The sequence below is a fragment of the Elaeis guineensis genome, chromosome 2 (assembly GCF_000442705.2).
Source record: "Elaeis guineensis isolate ETL-2024a chromosome 2, EG11, whole genome shotgun sequence".
NCBI lineage: Eukaryota > Viridiplantae > Streptophyta > Magnoliopsida > Arecales > Arecaceae > Elaeis > Elaeis guineensis.
Window position 1 is genome coordinate 124,961,707 of NC_025994.2, and position 15,674 is coordinate 124,977,380.

Sequence of the window (15,674 nt, forward strand, 5' to 3'; positions counted from 1 at the left end):
ACAAGATGATGACACATATTTTCAAGGAGTTGAGAATTTGAGACACGTGTCATTGATGGTTAATTCCTAAATTACTCATAGTCGTAGGATCATCATGAAAACTATGATTGATCCAGATAGACCGGTGCATGAATTGCTTCTTTTGGACAGATGAGTCTCGAATCTGCAGTGTAGAGACACTAGAACGAGAGTATAAATGATTGTTAGAGAATAACTAACACTGAGCATGACCAACAGGAGAAGTCATATGGATGTCTGCTCACTCGTTAGTGACTTTCTTGATGCTACAGTAGTGTGACTGATCCTTTGAACTATAGTGCTATGGCTGCTCACAGTGAGACTGCTGAAATTTGACTACACATAAACATGCCTTTAATGAGTCTTTGAAGTGGATGTTGGCGACAGTTGGTCTACTATAGAAGCAGGATGTGCATCTAGATGAGATATATTGATCTTAGTGGAAAGGAATAGTCCTATGTAATTTATGAGACTGAGTTCAGAAGTCCTTGATCAAAGCAGTGTGATTAATGAAAAAAAATTCATAGATATTCATAATTTGAACTCGAGTCGAATAAATCTTACATATGATTGACGATGAGGTTTGACGAGTTATCCATAACCTCCGTCTAGTCAGGACTCACGATAGAGAGATTGTATCACACGTTAACTGCACTTAGAGGTTCATCACCTTTATTCTACTGGATTGCCACTACATACTGCTAAGTGTCACTGATGGATTATGAGTCTCATGAGCATCATCTTGATAATCGATGATCCTTGATGGGTAGAGTTAGAATGGTTCCAACTCATTGAAAAGAATTTCGATGATATTGTAATAAGGATCATAATATACCTCACTACCAAACAGAATAGAATTTATGGAGTCACACACAAAAGAGATTTTTGACTGATCAGATGGTTGAGTTGCGATTATGAATCACATTAGGATTTAATTATCAATTTGATTGATGATTAAATCAATACAAAATTTTCAATGTTCAATTCACTAAGGGTTAGTAAATTTTTAGGAGGATTCAATTTGCAATTGAAGTGCAATAGGGCTCAATATGATTGAGCTATGGGGTTCAAATCAGATTTAATTGAATTTGATTCAATTAGTTTGATTGGATCAAGTCCTATTGGATAACAGGCTTGATTGGATCAAGCCCTATTAGTTATAAGATGACCTTATATCCAAGAAATCAATCCCTAGTTTGGTGGAGTTTAGCCTAACTAATTTTCTAATTGGATTAGGACCTAATTGGATTTTTAATTGGGCTAGGATCTGATTAGTTATTTGGTTATAACTAATTCCTAAGTTAGTTAGGATTGGTTCAACAGTTAGTTAAGGATTTGAATCAAGATTCAAGATTTTATAATTTGACTAGGAATTCATCTTTTCTTGATCGCCTACCCCATCTTCACGCCACTTATCTGAGGCCGCCCCAAATACTCCACGCTACCTATTATTTGCGTGAAGAGTTCATGCTAAAATAGCCAAGCCTTTTTATTTCTTACACACCAAAAAGATTAGGAGTTTGACTCCCAACAAATTCCTGAGTCCATACGCAAATAGGACTCCTATTACACGCCTATAAAAGAGGGTCCTTTGGGCATCAAAAAGGAGGAGAAAAACCATAAGATACATGCTGGTTGTTCACGGCAAAAATCAAAGGAAGTGCTGCTGGTTTTTAGCGTCAAAATCAGATGAGTGCTCCTTCCTTGGCGTGAGAAAAAAGTGAGGAAGAGGGACTTCCTCATGGGCTAAAGAAAGGAAGAAGAGTCTTCCTTCTTGTGGTTTGATTTTAAAAAGAAAAAGTTCCTTTTAGAGGCATGCAAAGGAAGAAGAAAAAGAGTTTTCTTCATGGCATGAAAAAAGAAGAGAAGGGTTTCTCATATGTGGAAGAAAAGAGAAGAAATGATTCTTCTCTAGATCTCCAACGTAGAGATCATGTGCATGGTTTCGAGAAGAAAAAGAAAGAATCTCCTTGTTCTTCTTCATCTTCCTTTCCATCCTCTTGATCTTCTTCTTCTCTAAGAGTGTCTTCAGAAAAAAGAAGAATTCTCATCAACCATCAAGATGCGATCTCTACAAGAGAATTAACATCCCGGTGAGATCAATGGCTTTTGATCAGATCAAAACCTTATGTGGATACCCGTAAAGACCAGACGCTTGTGTGGCTTCAAGAGACTTGTTGAAGACATCCAAGATCATCAAATCACAGATGAAGATCGGCTCGTGCAACGATCCAAACTTGAAGAAAGAAAAAATGAAACAAATACGTGATCCGATCACATGTTTATTTTCAAATTAAAATTAGATTGTGTTATTTTCTGTATATGAACTATATCCTTAGATGTTTACATTTGATGTATGCATGTTTAGATTAAAAGTATTTTAATCTGTTATTCCGTTGCATTTTGATCTTGAAAAATTTTGAAATCCACATGCACCAGCACCTATAAAATCCCAGCAATTGCATGCTAATTAGACCCAAGGAAAGAAGAATTAAAAGAAAATAATAAGACCAATATTGTCAAGTATTAAATGTTGGGCAATAGAAGAGTATGGGAGCAAAAAGTTGCTAGGATGAACCAACATGGAAAGCTTGGACAAATATAAGCACAATGAAGGAATCTTCTATATGGGACAAATTGGGATACATTCGTAAAACCACTGTATTCAACAAATTCACTTTTTTGAAAGTACCTTCACAGATCCATTGTTTTCAACACATCCTCTTGTTGAAAGCCACATGCCTTTCCTTCTTTTATCGAGATATGAAGAAAACCAATGTTTTGCTCATGAAATAGTCAATTGATTGTACAAACTGCTGCTTTAAAAATCAACTGATCTACCAAATCAAAACAGATTATAACTGAGCTACCCAAAATTAAGTTTGTCTTGCTAGTTCAGCTTTTAAGTCATTGATTAGGTTTGAAAAATATCCCAAAATCTAAAAAAATTGTGGTTGCTTTAAAAAAGCATGATTGGTAGGATAACGTTATGCTGTTTCAGATTCATTGCAAACGAGAAACTCATATCAAATGCAATTTGTAAGCATAAATGAACCAGATGTAACATTTTCATCTATGGAGAGCAAAATATATGGAATCAGTAACATAGGCTTATCAAGACGATAAATAGATATACACATCACAAGGCTGAAAATACAACTTTTTGTAATGTCAGATTTACCTAGATCGAGCTTTCTCCCATAGTCGCTCATCAATTGACTCTTCCCATATTACACAATCTCCCAAGCACTGGCGACAAGTTCTAATACCCTGCGGTCATCTATGGTATAGTTAATATGCACTATTCATAATTTAGTATTATTTGCTTTGTAAGGATTATGGAGTTATTACAATATAATCATTAAAAAGAATAAATGTATAGATACCAAGATCAGCAAATATCAAAGAAAAGAATAAACGTCAATAACCTAGCTTTATGCTATATTACACATAACAGTACGAGAACAAAATTATCCTAGTTTAAGATACCAAGGCACCAGGAACATCTATCCGTTGGTCAGAAGGGAGACAATCAATTGTTACTACATAAGGAAGTTGATCAGGTTCAAAATTAAGCCTTCCATGCTAGCAATCTCTATCCTTCTAGAATAATCATAAACACAAACATAGACTCAAACCCGATATCATCTACCAATTATCAGCTTTCTGGGCAAGGCATTGTCATTGAATCCTATAGAAGATAACATACACCAAAATAGATAGCCTAAATTGTGAAGTATCATTTATCTATGCCCATCAGAGTGTTAATTGTTCTCCCTTGATAATCTCTATTCCTTATACAAGAAAGTTTTGCGATCCTTCCTAACTTAATAAACCACGTCAATAGTTCTCCATTGGATTACTCCTAGCAATTCATAGTAGATAGAGGTTAGTCTAAGGCATTCAGGTTGTTCGTAAAAATCTGCATTATGTGAATGAATGCGCAAAAACTGACATGTTTTACAACATAGTATGTTTATCCAGTGACATGAGAGAAATCCAGCGACAAGATAAAACATGACATTTATCACAATACTTAAAGAAGTGCTAGAAAATACACACCTTTCCATTACATTGAGAACAGTCAGATCTCGATCTCTCAATTCCACACTCTGTACAGGGTGTATAACCCCTGCCCCTGCAACTCGGACAAGGTAGCTCCCTTATGTATTGGCCATTTGGACCAAACCAGGACCTTAGTTTTGGTGCACCACGATTAGCATGCCTGAAAAAACAGATTAATGATCATCACAGCTGCAAATATAATCAGCAATAAAGTATCTTATACTAGGAAAAAAATTATTTTACAAAACCAGTATATGATAAATTTCATGCATCGCAAAGTCTGGTCACTGAAAACTCTTTAACATCCCAGTTCAGCTCCTTGAAATTTGAGCCAAGTTCTGAATATTCTAGCTTTCTAAGAAAATCATGCAAAATATCTAGTAGTGGAAAAAAATGGATATATTGGGACGACCATCTAAGATGATAATATTCTCCAACTTGCATGACATCAAAGTGTAGGATAGTTGGAAAATTCTAATAAAGGAACATCAGAAAGTAGATCATTACTAATGTAATGATCTAGAACCTCATCTAAGAAAGCTAGTCCGAAGGTCTTATTTATGTTACTTGGCCTTGTATAAATATCTAGAAGGACTAAGCATACGTCCGTATGGGTCCTTACATACTCTCTCCATGACATCCTCGTCAAGCTAAATGTCCAAATCTATTCAAATCTAATTAAAAGTATCACAAATTCAATCACAGAAACCATGATCAGCTCGTGGTTAACCTAAATAGGCATATGTTGCAATATACTCTAATCTATATGGATTGTGTACCATATTTGTTCTAATAACATTTGTAATAACCCAGGACTTATCCAAAAAAATTAGTCTGATGATATTATTTGAGTTCTTTAGCCCTGTATACACATCCAAGATCTACTCAATGCATAGCTGATGTAGAACTAAAAAAATATGCCTGCATGGGTCACAAATGAGTTGTTGAACTTTTAAGAGTCCTTTCTCTACTCAGCAACTCTATAAATTTGACATTATTTAGGATATGTTTGGTTTGGGGGAGTTGGAGTCTAGAGTAGGAATGACAATGAGTGACTCCCATTCTGGTGGTTTGGTTGGGGTAAGACTCATTCCCATTCTGATTTTAGAGGGAATAAGAATGTCCCAATCCTCCAAAACCAATCTTTATCCTTCTCTAGTATTTAAAGACCATTCCGATTCCAATTCTGGTCATGAACCAAATGCGCTTGTACATGTTCATTCCGATTCCCATTCCAATCTATTCCGATTTTGATTTCTGTTGCAAACCAAATGCAGCTTTAGTGATTAGAGCACTGAATGACTGCTAAAGAATCGGGACCGGGTAAGTTACAAAGAAACAATATTATACAGAACACAGCATCAAAATATTTTCATATAGCACCAAAGACATGAGAAGAATTATAAGAGAATAAGAGACTGAAAGGAAGGAAGGAGTGCAGACTTTGACTGCGGGTCGACATCGAGACCTAGGAGCTCCCTCGAAGGATCGTAATCGAGCTGCCAAAAATGAAGGACCATCATCAGAGGAAGCCCATAGATGTCGAGTTCTAGAAACACAAAAAGAAATCTATGCAAGATTGGGGTAAGAAATGGACAGGGTTTTTGAGTGCGGGAACCGAGTCTTCGTTCCTGGAGGATGGGTTGGCCCGAGGAAGGACGCGGATCGTAGGAATGGGTTGGAGAGCCGTTCGGAGTCTCCCACTCCTCCATCTCCCGAGAGGCAGCGAGAGCCGAAGGGAGGAATAGATCGAGAACATCCGACGAAGGGCGGGAAGAAGAAGAAGAGAGCCGAGGCGTGAGATTTTTTTTTGTTTTTTAGTTTTTAAATGCAAGATAATAGCAGGGAGAGATTATGTGGGGAGAACAGGGTTGGAGATGGCAAAAGCTCAGCTGTCTCAGTTCAAACAGAGAACAGCTGTGTGTCTTGGTTTGTTTCGTTCCGGGCATTGTACTTATAGGTAATACTCACATTTTAGACCAGCTTAAATGTAAAGAGCTTTGTGCTTGTGTTTTACATGTAAGAATTATTGTTGTTACATCTTAGGTTTATGTTAGACCATATTTAGTCCATTTGATGACGTGTCTAATTTTCAAAAATGTGGCAGACATTTGGTATTATGACTTAACAGTTTCAAACACATGATCTGAGCAACATCATATGATCCGAACAGTATTACAGATATCAACATCTAATTGATCATCATATGAGATCAGTAACACAGCAATGTCTACATCGTTGGATTTTCACCAATTGCATATTATTTTCATTTTGGCTTCCTACAAGTCATTCCTCAGATCGAACTGTCCCAGGAGTACCTAACATATGGATCTCACTGGATCAGCACTCTACTACGCAGACTCGTGATTCTTCCAGATATGGATGGCAAGTTCCATGGTAGTCTGCTGACACCCACTCCTCTAACTCTAACAACTATGACTTCAATTCTGATGGCATCTATTAACTTGACTCTGACAATCACTACTCCAATATGGATGAACGTCAATCGCCTAACAGACTCTCTCTCGCAAAAGGAGAGACAAAAGCAAAAATAGAAAAATTTCGTCTTCTTCTCAATTCGAGACTCCCGTTCTCGTCATCTTTCTTCTACTATTATTTCTTTTCAACTACCATTAACTTAAGTATTAGAGGATCTTTCATTGGAGCACTCTCACTCTGTTCTCTAGTTGCAGGTGTTCAAGTTCGATCGATGTTTGTCTGCTCCAGTGGGATATTTGTTTTGAGCCATCCGATCTAGTCACTCTACCACGTCATTGTCATAGAGGCACCTTATAATATAGATTGTATTTGGTGATTCAATTTTTTTTTAAATAGATTGAATGATATTTTTATTTTTAAATTTCAATTTAAGATTACTGTTTTGAGATGGTTGATCCTAAGGATTGGACAATAATTTGAAAGATGGGAGTGATGTAATCAACTACGAGGATTCCATTAATCTATATCATTCCCCCCAACCCAACGCTGGTTCCATTAATCTATATCATTCCCCCCAACCCTGCAAAACAAATAAAATAAAATAAAATAAATATTCGTTTTGCCATGTTCGTGAAATTATTCATAATTTCGGCTAGTGAGTTGCCGATTTCAATTCTAGGCGGATAGACGATAGCACGATATCGCGACCCCTGGGTGCCTTTCCTTCCGCTCCAGCTCCAGAGTTCTGACCTTCGACGAATCCATTCGCCTTCCGACGTCTTCGTGCCGTCGAGAGGCGATCCATCCATGGCGCTCGCTCTGCGCTCCCCGTGCGTCTCAGCGTCCATCCACTCTTTTCCGCTTGACGACCTCTCCTTCTCCTCCGCTGCCAAAAGAAGACATCGCGTACTAGGGCATGGATCGAGCTCCTTCGTGCCCTCTTCAAGGGTACTGTTCTCGGTCCCCTCTTTCATCGCTCCTCCTTCGCGAAGAAGGGCAATTTGGAGATGCGAGTCGCGGTCTTCCAGCAGCTACGACCACATCCCTAAACAGTTTCGGGAGGAAAATCTCAAAGATGGATGTGAGTACCTCGCGAACTACTACTCCTCCTTTTCGATCCTTCTGTTACTTTATATTATATGATTTATCTTGTTTCCCCTGTTCTTTCTTTTTAATCTTAGGTTCCATCTTGGTCGGTTATTCTGATTTCTAACAAAAGCCACTGCCTTGTTATTTTTCTTTTCTGGTTTTGAAATCCGCGTTGTTTTTTATGGCTCTGGTAATTGATTTGGTACCTAGGTCTAGTGAGTTTGATGGCTATATTGTGCTATCGCTTATTATTCATCTTTTGCATCTCGTAATCTGTTCCGATATTTGTGGTGACAGTCCTTTTCTTTTAGTCAAGCTGCGATTTAGTACTTCTTCCTTAGCTTGTGTAAGTAATTTAGATTCTACTTCATTTTGTCATCAATCTAGGGTTAAGATGAATTCAGCACCTATAATTGTTATTTTGGTGCTCATGAGTTGCGGGCCGATAAGAAGGATAAACATCATTCATGCAAAGTCAGCTTGCGAGGATTGGAAATCATTGTTCACGGAGGCTCTACAGAAGGGCAGAAGTGGATGATCTTATAAGTGGTTCGAGGTTTGGGGGAGGTGGAGGTGTCAGTTTCTCTTCTGGGACACCGAATGAAATTGTTCTGAAGAACAATCAATTGGGGAAGCTAATGAATCTCAATTTCTTACCTATGTATAATGGTCTTTGGGGCTAAGGCCTTGAAGGTGAACTGTGACATGGCTTCTCTCTTTGGGACTAGGATGGACACACGGAGAATAGTTTGGGGGAAGATTTCTCTTTCCATGCAAAGTGGAGAAATTGATAATCAAATACGTAGGTTTTGTATTGTGCAACGGGTAGAGGTCACGATGAGGAACCAATTCTAGAGAGGTTTGGCAGAAAGTGTATGGATTAATAAGCTAGGAATTTTGTATTATGCTCTTGAAAGCAATATCTTAGAATTTGGATGTTTATATTTGGTTGGTTTTCTAGTGCGCTAGCACATACCTGGTGGGAAACTTGGAAGAAGGATAAGCTGATGTATTTAAGATTCAATAAAGTTTTGCGAACCCCCTTCCCTTGACATGGCTTCTCTAGTTGGGACTAGGGATGGACATGCTTAAAATAGTTTGGGGGAAATATCTCTTTGCGTGCAAAGTGGAGAAAAAATGATAATCAAATACCTAGGTCTTATATTGCACAATGGCTAGAGATTATGATGAGGAACCGATTCTGAGAGTTTTGGCAAAAAAAAAAAAAAAAGAAGAAGGATTAGTTAGGGTTTTGTATTATGCTCATGAAAGCAATAGCTTTGAATTTGCATGTTTATTTTCTGGTTCACTATCACATACCTAGTGAGAAATTTGGACAAAGGGTTGGCTGATGCATTTAAGACTCAATAGAGGTTTGCCGACCCTGTTCCCCACACAAAACTACTCTTTCTTTTCTCCCAAATCTCTCTTACTCATCTCTTCCCAAAGCTTAAAATCTTTTGCTCAACTTGTAGGAAAAATCTGTCTCCCCTAATTCTTTTCCATTCAACTAAAAGCATCTGTTGGGTTCCAATCAGCCATGGTGCTCTTTGTCACTGCCTTGCTGTCTGATGTGTCCCTCACATGCTACCACACCCAGAGGCCTCTCTTCTCTGCAACTAGTACAGATGTTCATAGGCCAGGCCAGGTCAGGCTTTGACTTGGGCTTTATCCAAAGGTCAACTCAATTTAGTTAGGCTTGGACCCAAGCCAGGCCCTTAGTCAAGCTTCAGCCTTTGGCCTGGGGCTTCCTACACTTTTAAAAAAAAAAATGAAAATACTAAAAAACTCAAAAATACTTTAAAAATGTTGAAGATTAATAATTAAATATTATCAACAATCTAAAACATGTCTATTATTCCCTTAAGTTCATACCTGGTGTGAAATTTAGGATATTTTTATTTTGCCGAAAATGACACTTTTTTGGGTGCAGATGTATTAAAGACTCAATAAAGGTTTGCTAGGCTAATGTGAGAGAAACAGTATGGATGCTGGTTCTCTTTAGGAAAAAAAGGATATGCATATGGGGGACTCACTCCCTCACTGACCATCCCTTCCCAGTGTTATGTAATACGAGGTAAGCGGTTGGCTATCTGAACAAGTTAGTTGAGTATTTCGAAAAAAAAAAAAAAAAACTGGGATTATAGATCCTGCATGGTAATAGTAATCTTGCAACCTATAACTTGTCCAAGTACACATTTGGAAAATAAATTTTAAAAATTTATTACTTGAAATTTTCATGCATGCCTGAAGTTGTGGTCATCACCTAGTATTACTTCACTATCACTTGTCCACTTTATTATAAAAAGGGTTAAATGACCTTAAACTGACTGTATTAGGTCAGGTACTAAAGTGTAATTATAAAATCAAAGTAGATTGAATGATGATCAGTGATGGCAGAAAGAACAAATGAGCTGCGATGGAGTGAAAACGGTGTTTTCCTTTTTAAGTTCAGGTAAATTGTCTTAATTTATGACAGAAAAACATGTTTAATGACGGGAAATACTGTGTCTGTTGTATGTAGAAGGATATATGCTGGCCATCAGGAGTGACTACATAGCAATCTAAGAAAGTACGAATCAAGAGGTTCTAGATCCAGCCTAGGGCAATGTGCCTTGTGTCGAAAAGATCTAGCAGAAAGTGTCAACTATCTCCATATCGTATGTTCTCTTTCTGAAGAAGAATGGAGGTTAGTTGTGACACAATTGCACTTGTCAGTGCCCAGCCTGTGGTAACATAGGCTAACTGATGATCCTAGGTCTGTAGCTATTGGAACTGACTATGTTGATGATGAAGCTTAATAGTACTTCATTTGTTTTAGGGGTCCGAGACAATTTCTCATGTAAGCAAGAGTGCATTTATCAAGGGATGTTCTCTAGTATCTCGTCTACATGTTTGTTTGTCTCGTGTCTTGTATGGCCTAATCTTTGTATATGGTTTATTTTGCTCGCATGGTTCTAAACATATTTCCAAGCACATCTGTTAATTCAGTGAACTGGAGCTTGCAGACGCTCAGCAAGTAACAAATGGTATGAAAATTTTGAGATGTGTTACAAAATCTCTTCTTTTCTCTTTTACAGTAATGGACAATTATAAAAATGCTTCTAGATATCTGTATGGCCTTAGCGCTTCACAGATGGACATGTTCATGACTGAAGACAACCCTGTTAGGCGGCAAGCAGAAAAAGTTACTGAGGTAGGCAAAATTTCATAAAATTTAAGTTAATGCTATTTGAGACAAATTTTTTGTTCAGCAACAAATGTAAAATGAATGGCAATCTTATGGTTTTGTATGCAATGACAGGAAAGCATTTCATCTGCCAGAAATTACCTTGACAATGGAGGAATGTATAGCCTAACAGGCATGAAAGAGGGTGCATCAAAGTACAGTATGAGTGTAAGTATGTATCGTGGAGGGGCCCGAGGATATGGAAGGCCGAGAACTGCCCCTCCAGATTTACCTTCTTTGCTCTTAGATGCTCGAATTGTGTACCTTGGAATGCCTGTAAGACATCATCTTTTAAGTTGATATATCCTATTTCGCATACAAAGTTCATATACATTTTTTAAATATACACTTATATTTTTTCAGAATAATATACACTTATATCCTGCTTCCTTTTGTTCACAGATAGTTCCAGCAGTGACTGAGCTTCTTGTTGCTCAGTTTATGTGGTTGGATTATGATAATCCCTCTAAACCTATATACCTATACATAAATTCACCTGGGACACAGGTAACTGGAGGTTTTAACAATTAAAATGGAAAGATTCATTAATAACAGTTCCATCATTTTTTTTGGGAACAACATTGTTTATGCAGGATACTCTGCTGTGAGACGACCTTAGACACTTGTTATATGTACTGATTCATGTTATCATACCATCTTCCAGAATGAGAAGATGGAGACTGTTGGATCTGAAACAGAGGCATATGCCATTGCTGATACTATAGGTGTAAGTTTATCAACCAATTCATATCTATATGACCTGAGTCATCTTAAAAGTCAGTAATTAGTTTGTGAGGTACAAGTGACGCATGCTACTGTATGACAATCTTTTTAATAATTTGCATGTAAATTTCATAGCACTTAAACTATCTCTATCTTCCTTCATTCAATAATCCATGTGCAGCTATTTTTATGTTGGCCTTAGTTATCGTTCCTGTATTTATCTTCATTGTAGTTATTCATACGTTAGGCAATGTCATTTATATTATTTCCAATTTCCCAAAGATATGTATAGCCGGGTGCCTTCTTTGCTTGCCAATCTAAAGAAACTCGAATACATCGACTGGCATATCTGATGCTAATTATGTGATGTATGATTTTGGTTTCAAGTGGTGCAGTTGGGCAGTGTTTTTTAGAAAATTAGGAATTATCAACTGTTCTTTGATTGATGAGTATACTTTATTGGACGAGGAAAAATATTTTTTGCAAAAGCTCCTCTGTTCCATGGAAGAGGAGAATGTCAAGTAGGGTGCGTCTACATATGAATTTGCACTTCCTATATCTCCTATATGTAGTTCCATCATTGTGGGGTGAGTATTTGATCTTAATGGTTGGTCGGTAAGTTTTCTCAGGATCTTGAACAGAACCAGGTGGTGAACCTAATAATCAGATATATTTTCCCCAATAAAACAACATATACACAGTCATAATTCAGTCAAGAGCACTTGTAACAATCTTGAATTTAGGGGCAGAACCAGGATAGTGCTAAGTGGGGCAACTGATAGTTTAATTGTATAATCATCAACTACTCTAACAGAAATTACATAATCATCAACTAACGTCAAATTTTTTGTTTTGCAACAGTACTGTAAATCCAAAGTTTATACAGTGAATTGTGGCATGGCATATGGTCAGGCAGCAATGCTCTTGTCTCTGGGTGCCAAGGGCTACCGTGCTCTGCAGCCAAATGCCTCCAGTATGTTACTAATTGTTTTTTCTTTGTGTGCGTGCTTTATACCTAGGGAAACTTACTGTGTATATCTCTGTATTGCAGCTAAACTGTATCTGCCTAAGGTCAACAAATCTAGTGGAGCTGTCATTGATATGTGGATCAAGGTGATCTGTTTCCCTCTCTCTGCATCTATCCATCTACCTATTTATGTTTACTGACTTATCATTAATTGTCACTTCTTCCAGGCAAAAGAACTTGATGCAAACACCGACTACTATATTGAATTGTTAGCTAAAGGGATTGGTAAGCCCAAGGAAGAGATTGCAAAAGATATTCAGCGTCCAAAGTATTTCCAAGCACAAGAAGCCATTGCCTATGGAATAGCAGATAAGATTATAGATTCACGTGATGCTGCATATGAGAAACGGGTAAGTTTTTTCATGTAATGCCTTCATCCAAGCTTTTCTCTAAACTTACTCTTACTGACTATGATCTCAACCAGAACTATGATGAGATGCTGGCACAATCAAAAGCCATGCGGAGGGGAGCTGGTCCACAAGCTGCTCCGTCCGGGTTTAGATAGATTTAAAGGCACAAACCATATAAAGCAATGTACAATGACGCGAAGAGCTATCATCAGATGAACATACAATGCAGCACTTATGGTGTCTCTTTCATGCCATAACATGTATATTAATGTCCCCACCAATAGGAAGAACTGGTTCTCTGCTGACGGATAATGTGTAATGGTAAATGGGAGTACTTTGAAATGTCACGAAAGTTGTTTTTTCCCAGTAATCAAAACTCTAGAACAGTATTGAATGCTAAAAATGTGTTAGTAATGCATCATGCTGTCATCGGCTATATTGTCGTGAAAGGTCTTGAGAGGAGTATGGTTGTTTATTTTGGAAATATTGATGCGTTGAATTGATGATTTCATTTGTAGAACCATGAAGAGAACTTTGTTCATCCCCGCTGCAGTCCTTTTGAATTAGTACTATTGGCATTTTTGCCTTCGGCAAACATAATGAAATGCCCATGATCTTGAACGCACCTCTTTGGGATAATGAGCCCTGATAATCCTCCAAAGGCAGGAACCCATGGATTCTAGCGTGGAGAAACTTCTGGTTGTTTTGATGTTTCTGATCATATCCATTGTCTGTCTGCAGCATCTTCTAACGTAGAAGGGTTCTTTGAAGTTGTTGGAATCAATCTTTGTTGGGTATAAAATACCCACAGCCGAAATCCTTAGCGGAACCGACTGCAGCACAGCTCCGCCCGGAATCCTATGGGAGCCAGGTTCCGCCGCCGACACCGACTGCAGCACAGCTCCGCCCGGACTCCTACGGGAGTCGGGTTTCGCCGCCGACACCGACTACAGCACAGCTCCGCCCGGACTCCTACGGGAGCCGGGCTCCGCCGCCGACACCGACTACAGCGCAGCTCCGCCCGGACTCCTACGGGAGCCGGACTCCGCCGCCGACACCGACTACAGCGCAGCTCCGCCCGGGCTTCTACGGGAGCCGGACTCCGCCGCCGACACCGGCTGCAGCGCAGCTCCGCCCGGACTCCTACGGGAGCCGGGCTCCGCCGCCGACATCGGTTACAGCACAGCTCCGCCCGGACTCCTACGGGAGCCGGGCTCCGCCGCCGACACCGACTACAGCGCAGCTCCGCCCGGGCTCCTACGGGAGCCGGACTCCGCCGCCGACACCGACTGCAGCGCAGCTCCGCCCGGACTCCTACGGGAGTCGGGCTCCGCCGCCGACATCGGCTACAGCGCAGCTCCGCCCGGACTCCTACGGGAGCCGGGCTCCGCCGCCGACATCGGCTACAGCACAGCTCCGCCCGGACTCCTACGGGAGCCGGGCTCCGCCGCCGACACCGACTGCAGCGCAGCTCCGCCCGGACTCCTACGGGAGCCGGGCTCCGCCGCCGACACCGACTACAGCGCAGCTCCGCCCGGGCTCCTACGGGAGCCGGACTCCGCCGCCGACACCGACTGCAGCACAGCTCCGCCCGGACTCCTACGGGAGCCGGGCTCCGCCGCCGACACCGACTACAGCACAGCTCCGCCCGGACTCCTACGGGAGTCGGACTCCGCCGCCGACACCGACTACAGCGCAGCTCCGCCCGGACTCCTACGGGAGCCGGGCTCCGCCACCGACACCGACTACAGCGCAGCTCCGCCCGGGCTCCTACGGGAGCCGGACTCCGCCGCCGACACCGACTGCAGCGCAGCTCCGCCCGGACTCCTACGGGAGCCGGGCTCCGCCGCCGACATCGGCTACAGCGCAGCTCCGCCCAGACTCCTACGGGAGCCGGGCTCCGCCGCCGACATCGGCTACAGCACAGCTCCGCCCGGACTCCTACGGGAGTCGGGCTCCGCCGCCGACACCGACTACAGCGCAGCTCCGCCCGGACTCCTACGGGAGCCGGACTCCGCCGCCGACACCGACTGCAGCGCAGCTCCGCCCGGACTCCTACGGGAGCCGGGCTCCGCCGCCGACATCGGCTACAGCGCAGCTCCGCCCGGACTCCTACGGGAGCCGGACTCCGCCGCCGACATCGGCTACAGCACAGCTCCGCCCGGACTCCTACGGGAGCCGGGCTCCGCCGCCGACACCGACTACAGCGCAGCTCCGCCCGGGCTCCTATAGGAGCCGGACTCCGCCGCCGACACCGACTACAGCGCAGCTCCGCCCAGGCTCCTATAGGAGCCGGACTCCGCCGCCGACACCGACTGTAGCACAGCTCCGCCCGGACTCCTACGGGAGCCGGGCTCCGCCGCCGACACCGACTACAGCACAGCTCCGTCCGGACTCCTACGGGAGCCGGGCTCCGCCGCCGACACCGACTCCAGCGCAGCTCCGTCCGGGCTCCTACGGGAGCCGGGCTCCGCCGCCGACATCGACTGCAGAACGGCTCCGCCCGAGCTCCTACGGGAGCCGGGCTCCGTCCTCAACAATGACTGCTGGTAATCCCCGTCCGACTCCTACAGGAGCCGGACTTCGCCTTTAACTCTAATTGCAGGGAGACTTCGCCCGTACTCTTATGGGAGCTGGGCTTCATCCTCGACGCCAACAACTGCAGCCGCCAGCAGACTCCGCCCGGACTCCTGCGGGAGCCGGGCTTCGTCCTCGGCTCCAACGACTGCAGACA

At 41.9% G+C, this 15,674-nt stretch overlaps 2 protein-coding genes across 6 annotated transcripts in view; one reads left to right on the top strand and one right to left on the bottom strand.

Moving 5' to 3' along the window:
• LOC105054087 (uncharacterized) overlaps positions 1 to 5,918 on the bottom strand; it is a 30,984-nt gene extending 25,066 nt beyond the window's left edge. For 2 of the 5 annotated variants that reach the window (XM_073250956.1, XM_073250955.1), the window contains exons 1-3: positions 5,527 to 5,917; positions 4,081 to 4,243; positions 3,200 to 3,288 (exon numbers count right to left, since the gene is read on the bottom strand). In XM_073250956.1, coding sequence (XP_073107057.1) covers positions 3,200 to 3,288; positions 4,081 to 4,243; positions 5,527 to 5,795 — 521 coding nt within the window. In that variant the 5' untranslated portion in view covers positions 5,796 to 5,917. Of the gene's footprint in view, positions 1 to 3,199; positions 3,289 to 4,080; positions 4,244 to 5,526 lie in introns of all 5 variants that reach the window. The other 3 variants (XM_010935611.4, XM_010935537.4, XM_073250954.1) reach the window with 3 other exon arrangements.
• Positions 5,919 to 7,217: 1,299 nt separating this feature from the next.
• Positions 7,218 to 13,389, top strand: LOC105053922 (ATP-dependent Clp protease proteolytic subunit-related protein 1, chloroplastic). Its single transcript, XM_010935300.4, has 9 exons — positions 7,218 to 7,603; positions 10,692 to 10,807; positions 10,916 to 11,116; positions 11,243 to 11,347; positions 11,505 to 11,567; positions 12,425 to 12,536; positions 12,615 to 12,676; positions 12,758 to 12,940; positions 13,015 to 13,389. The coding sequence occupies exons 1-9, from the start codon at positions 7,330 to 7,332 to the stop codon at positions 13,093 to 13,095; spliced, it is 1,197 nt and encodes a 398-aa protein (XP_010933602.1). The 5' UTR covers positions 7,218 to 7,329; the 3' UTR covers positions 13,096 to 13,389.
• Positions 13,390 to 15,674: the final 2,285 nt, after the last annotated feature.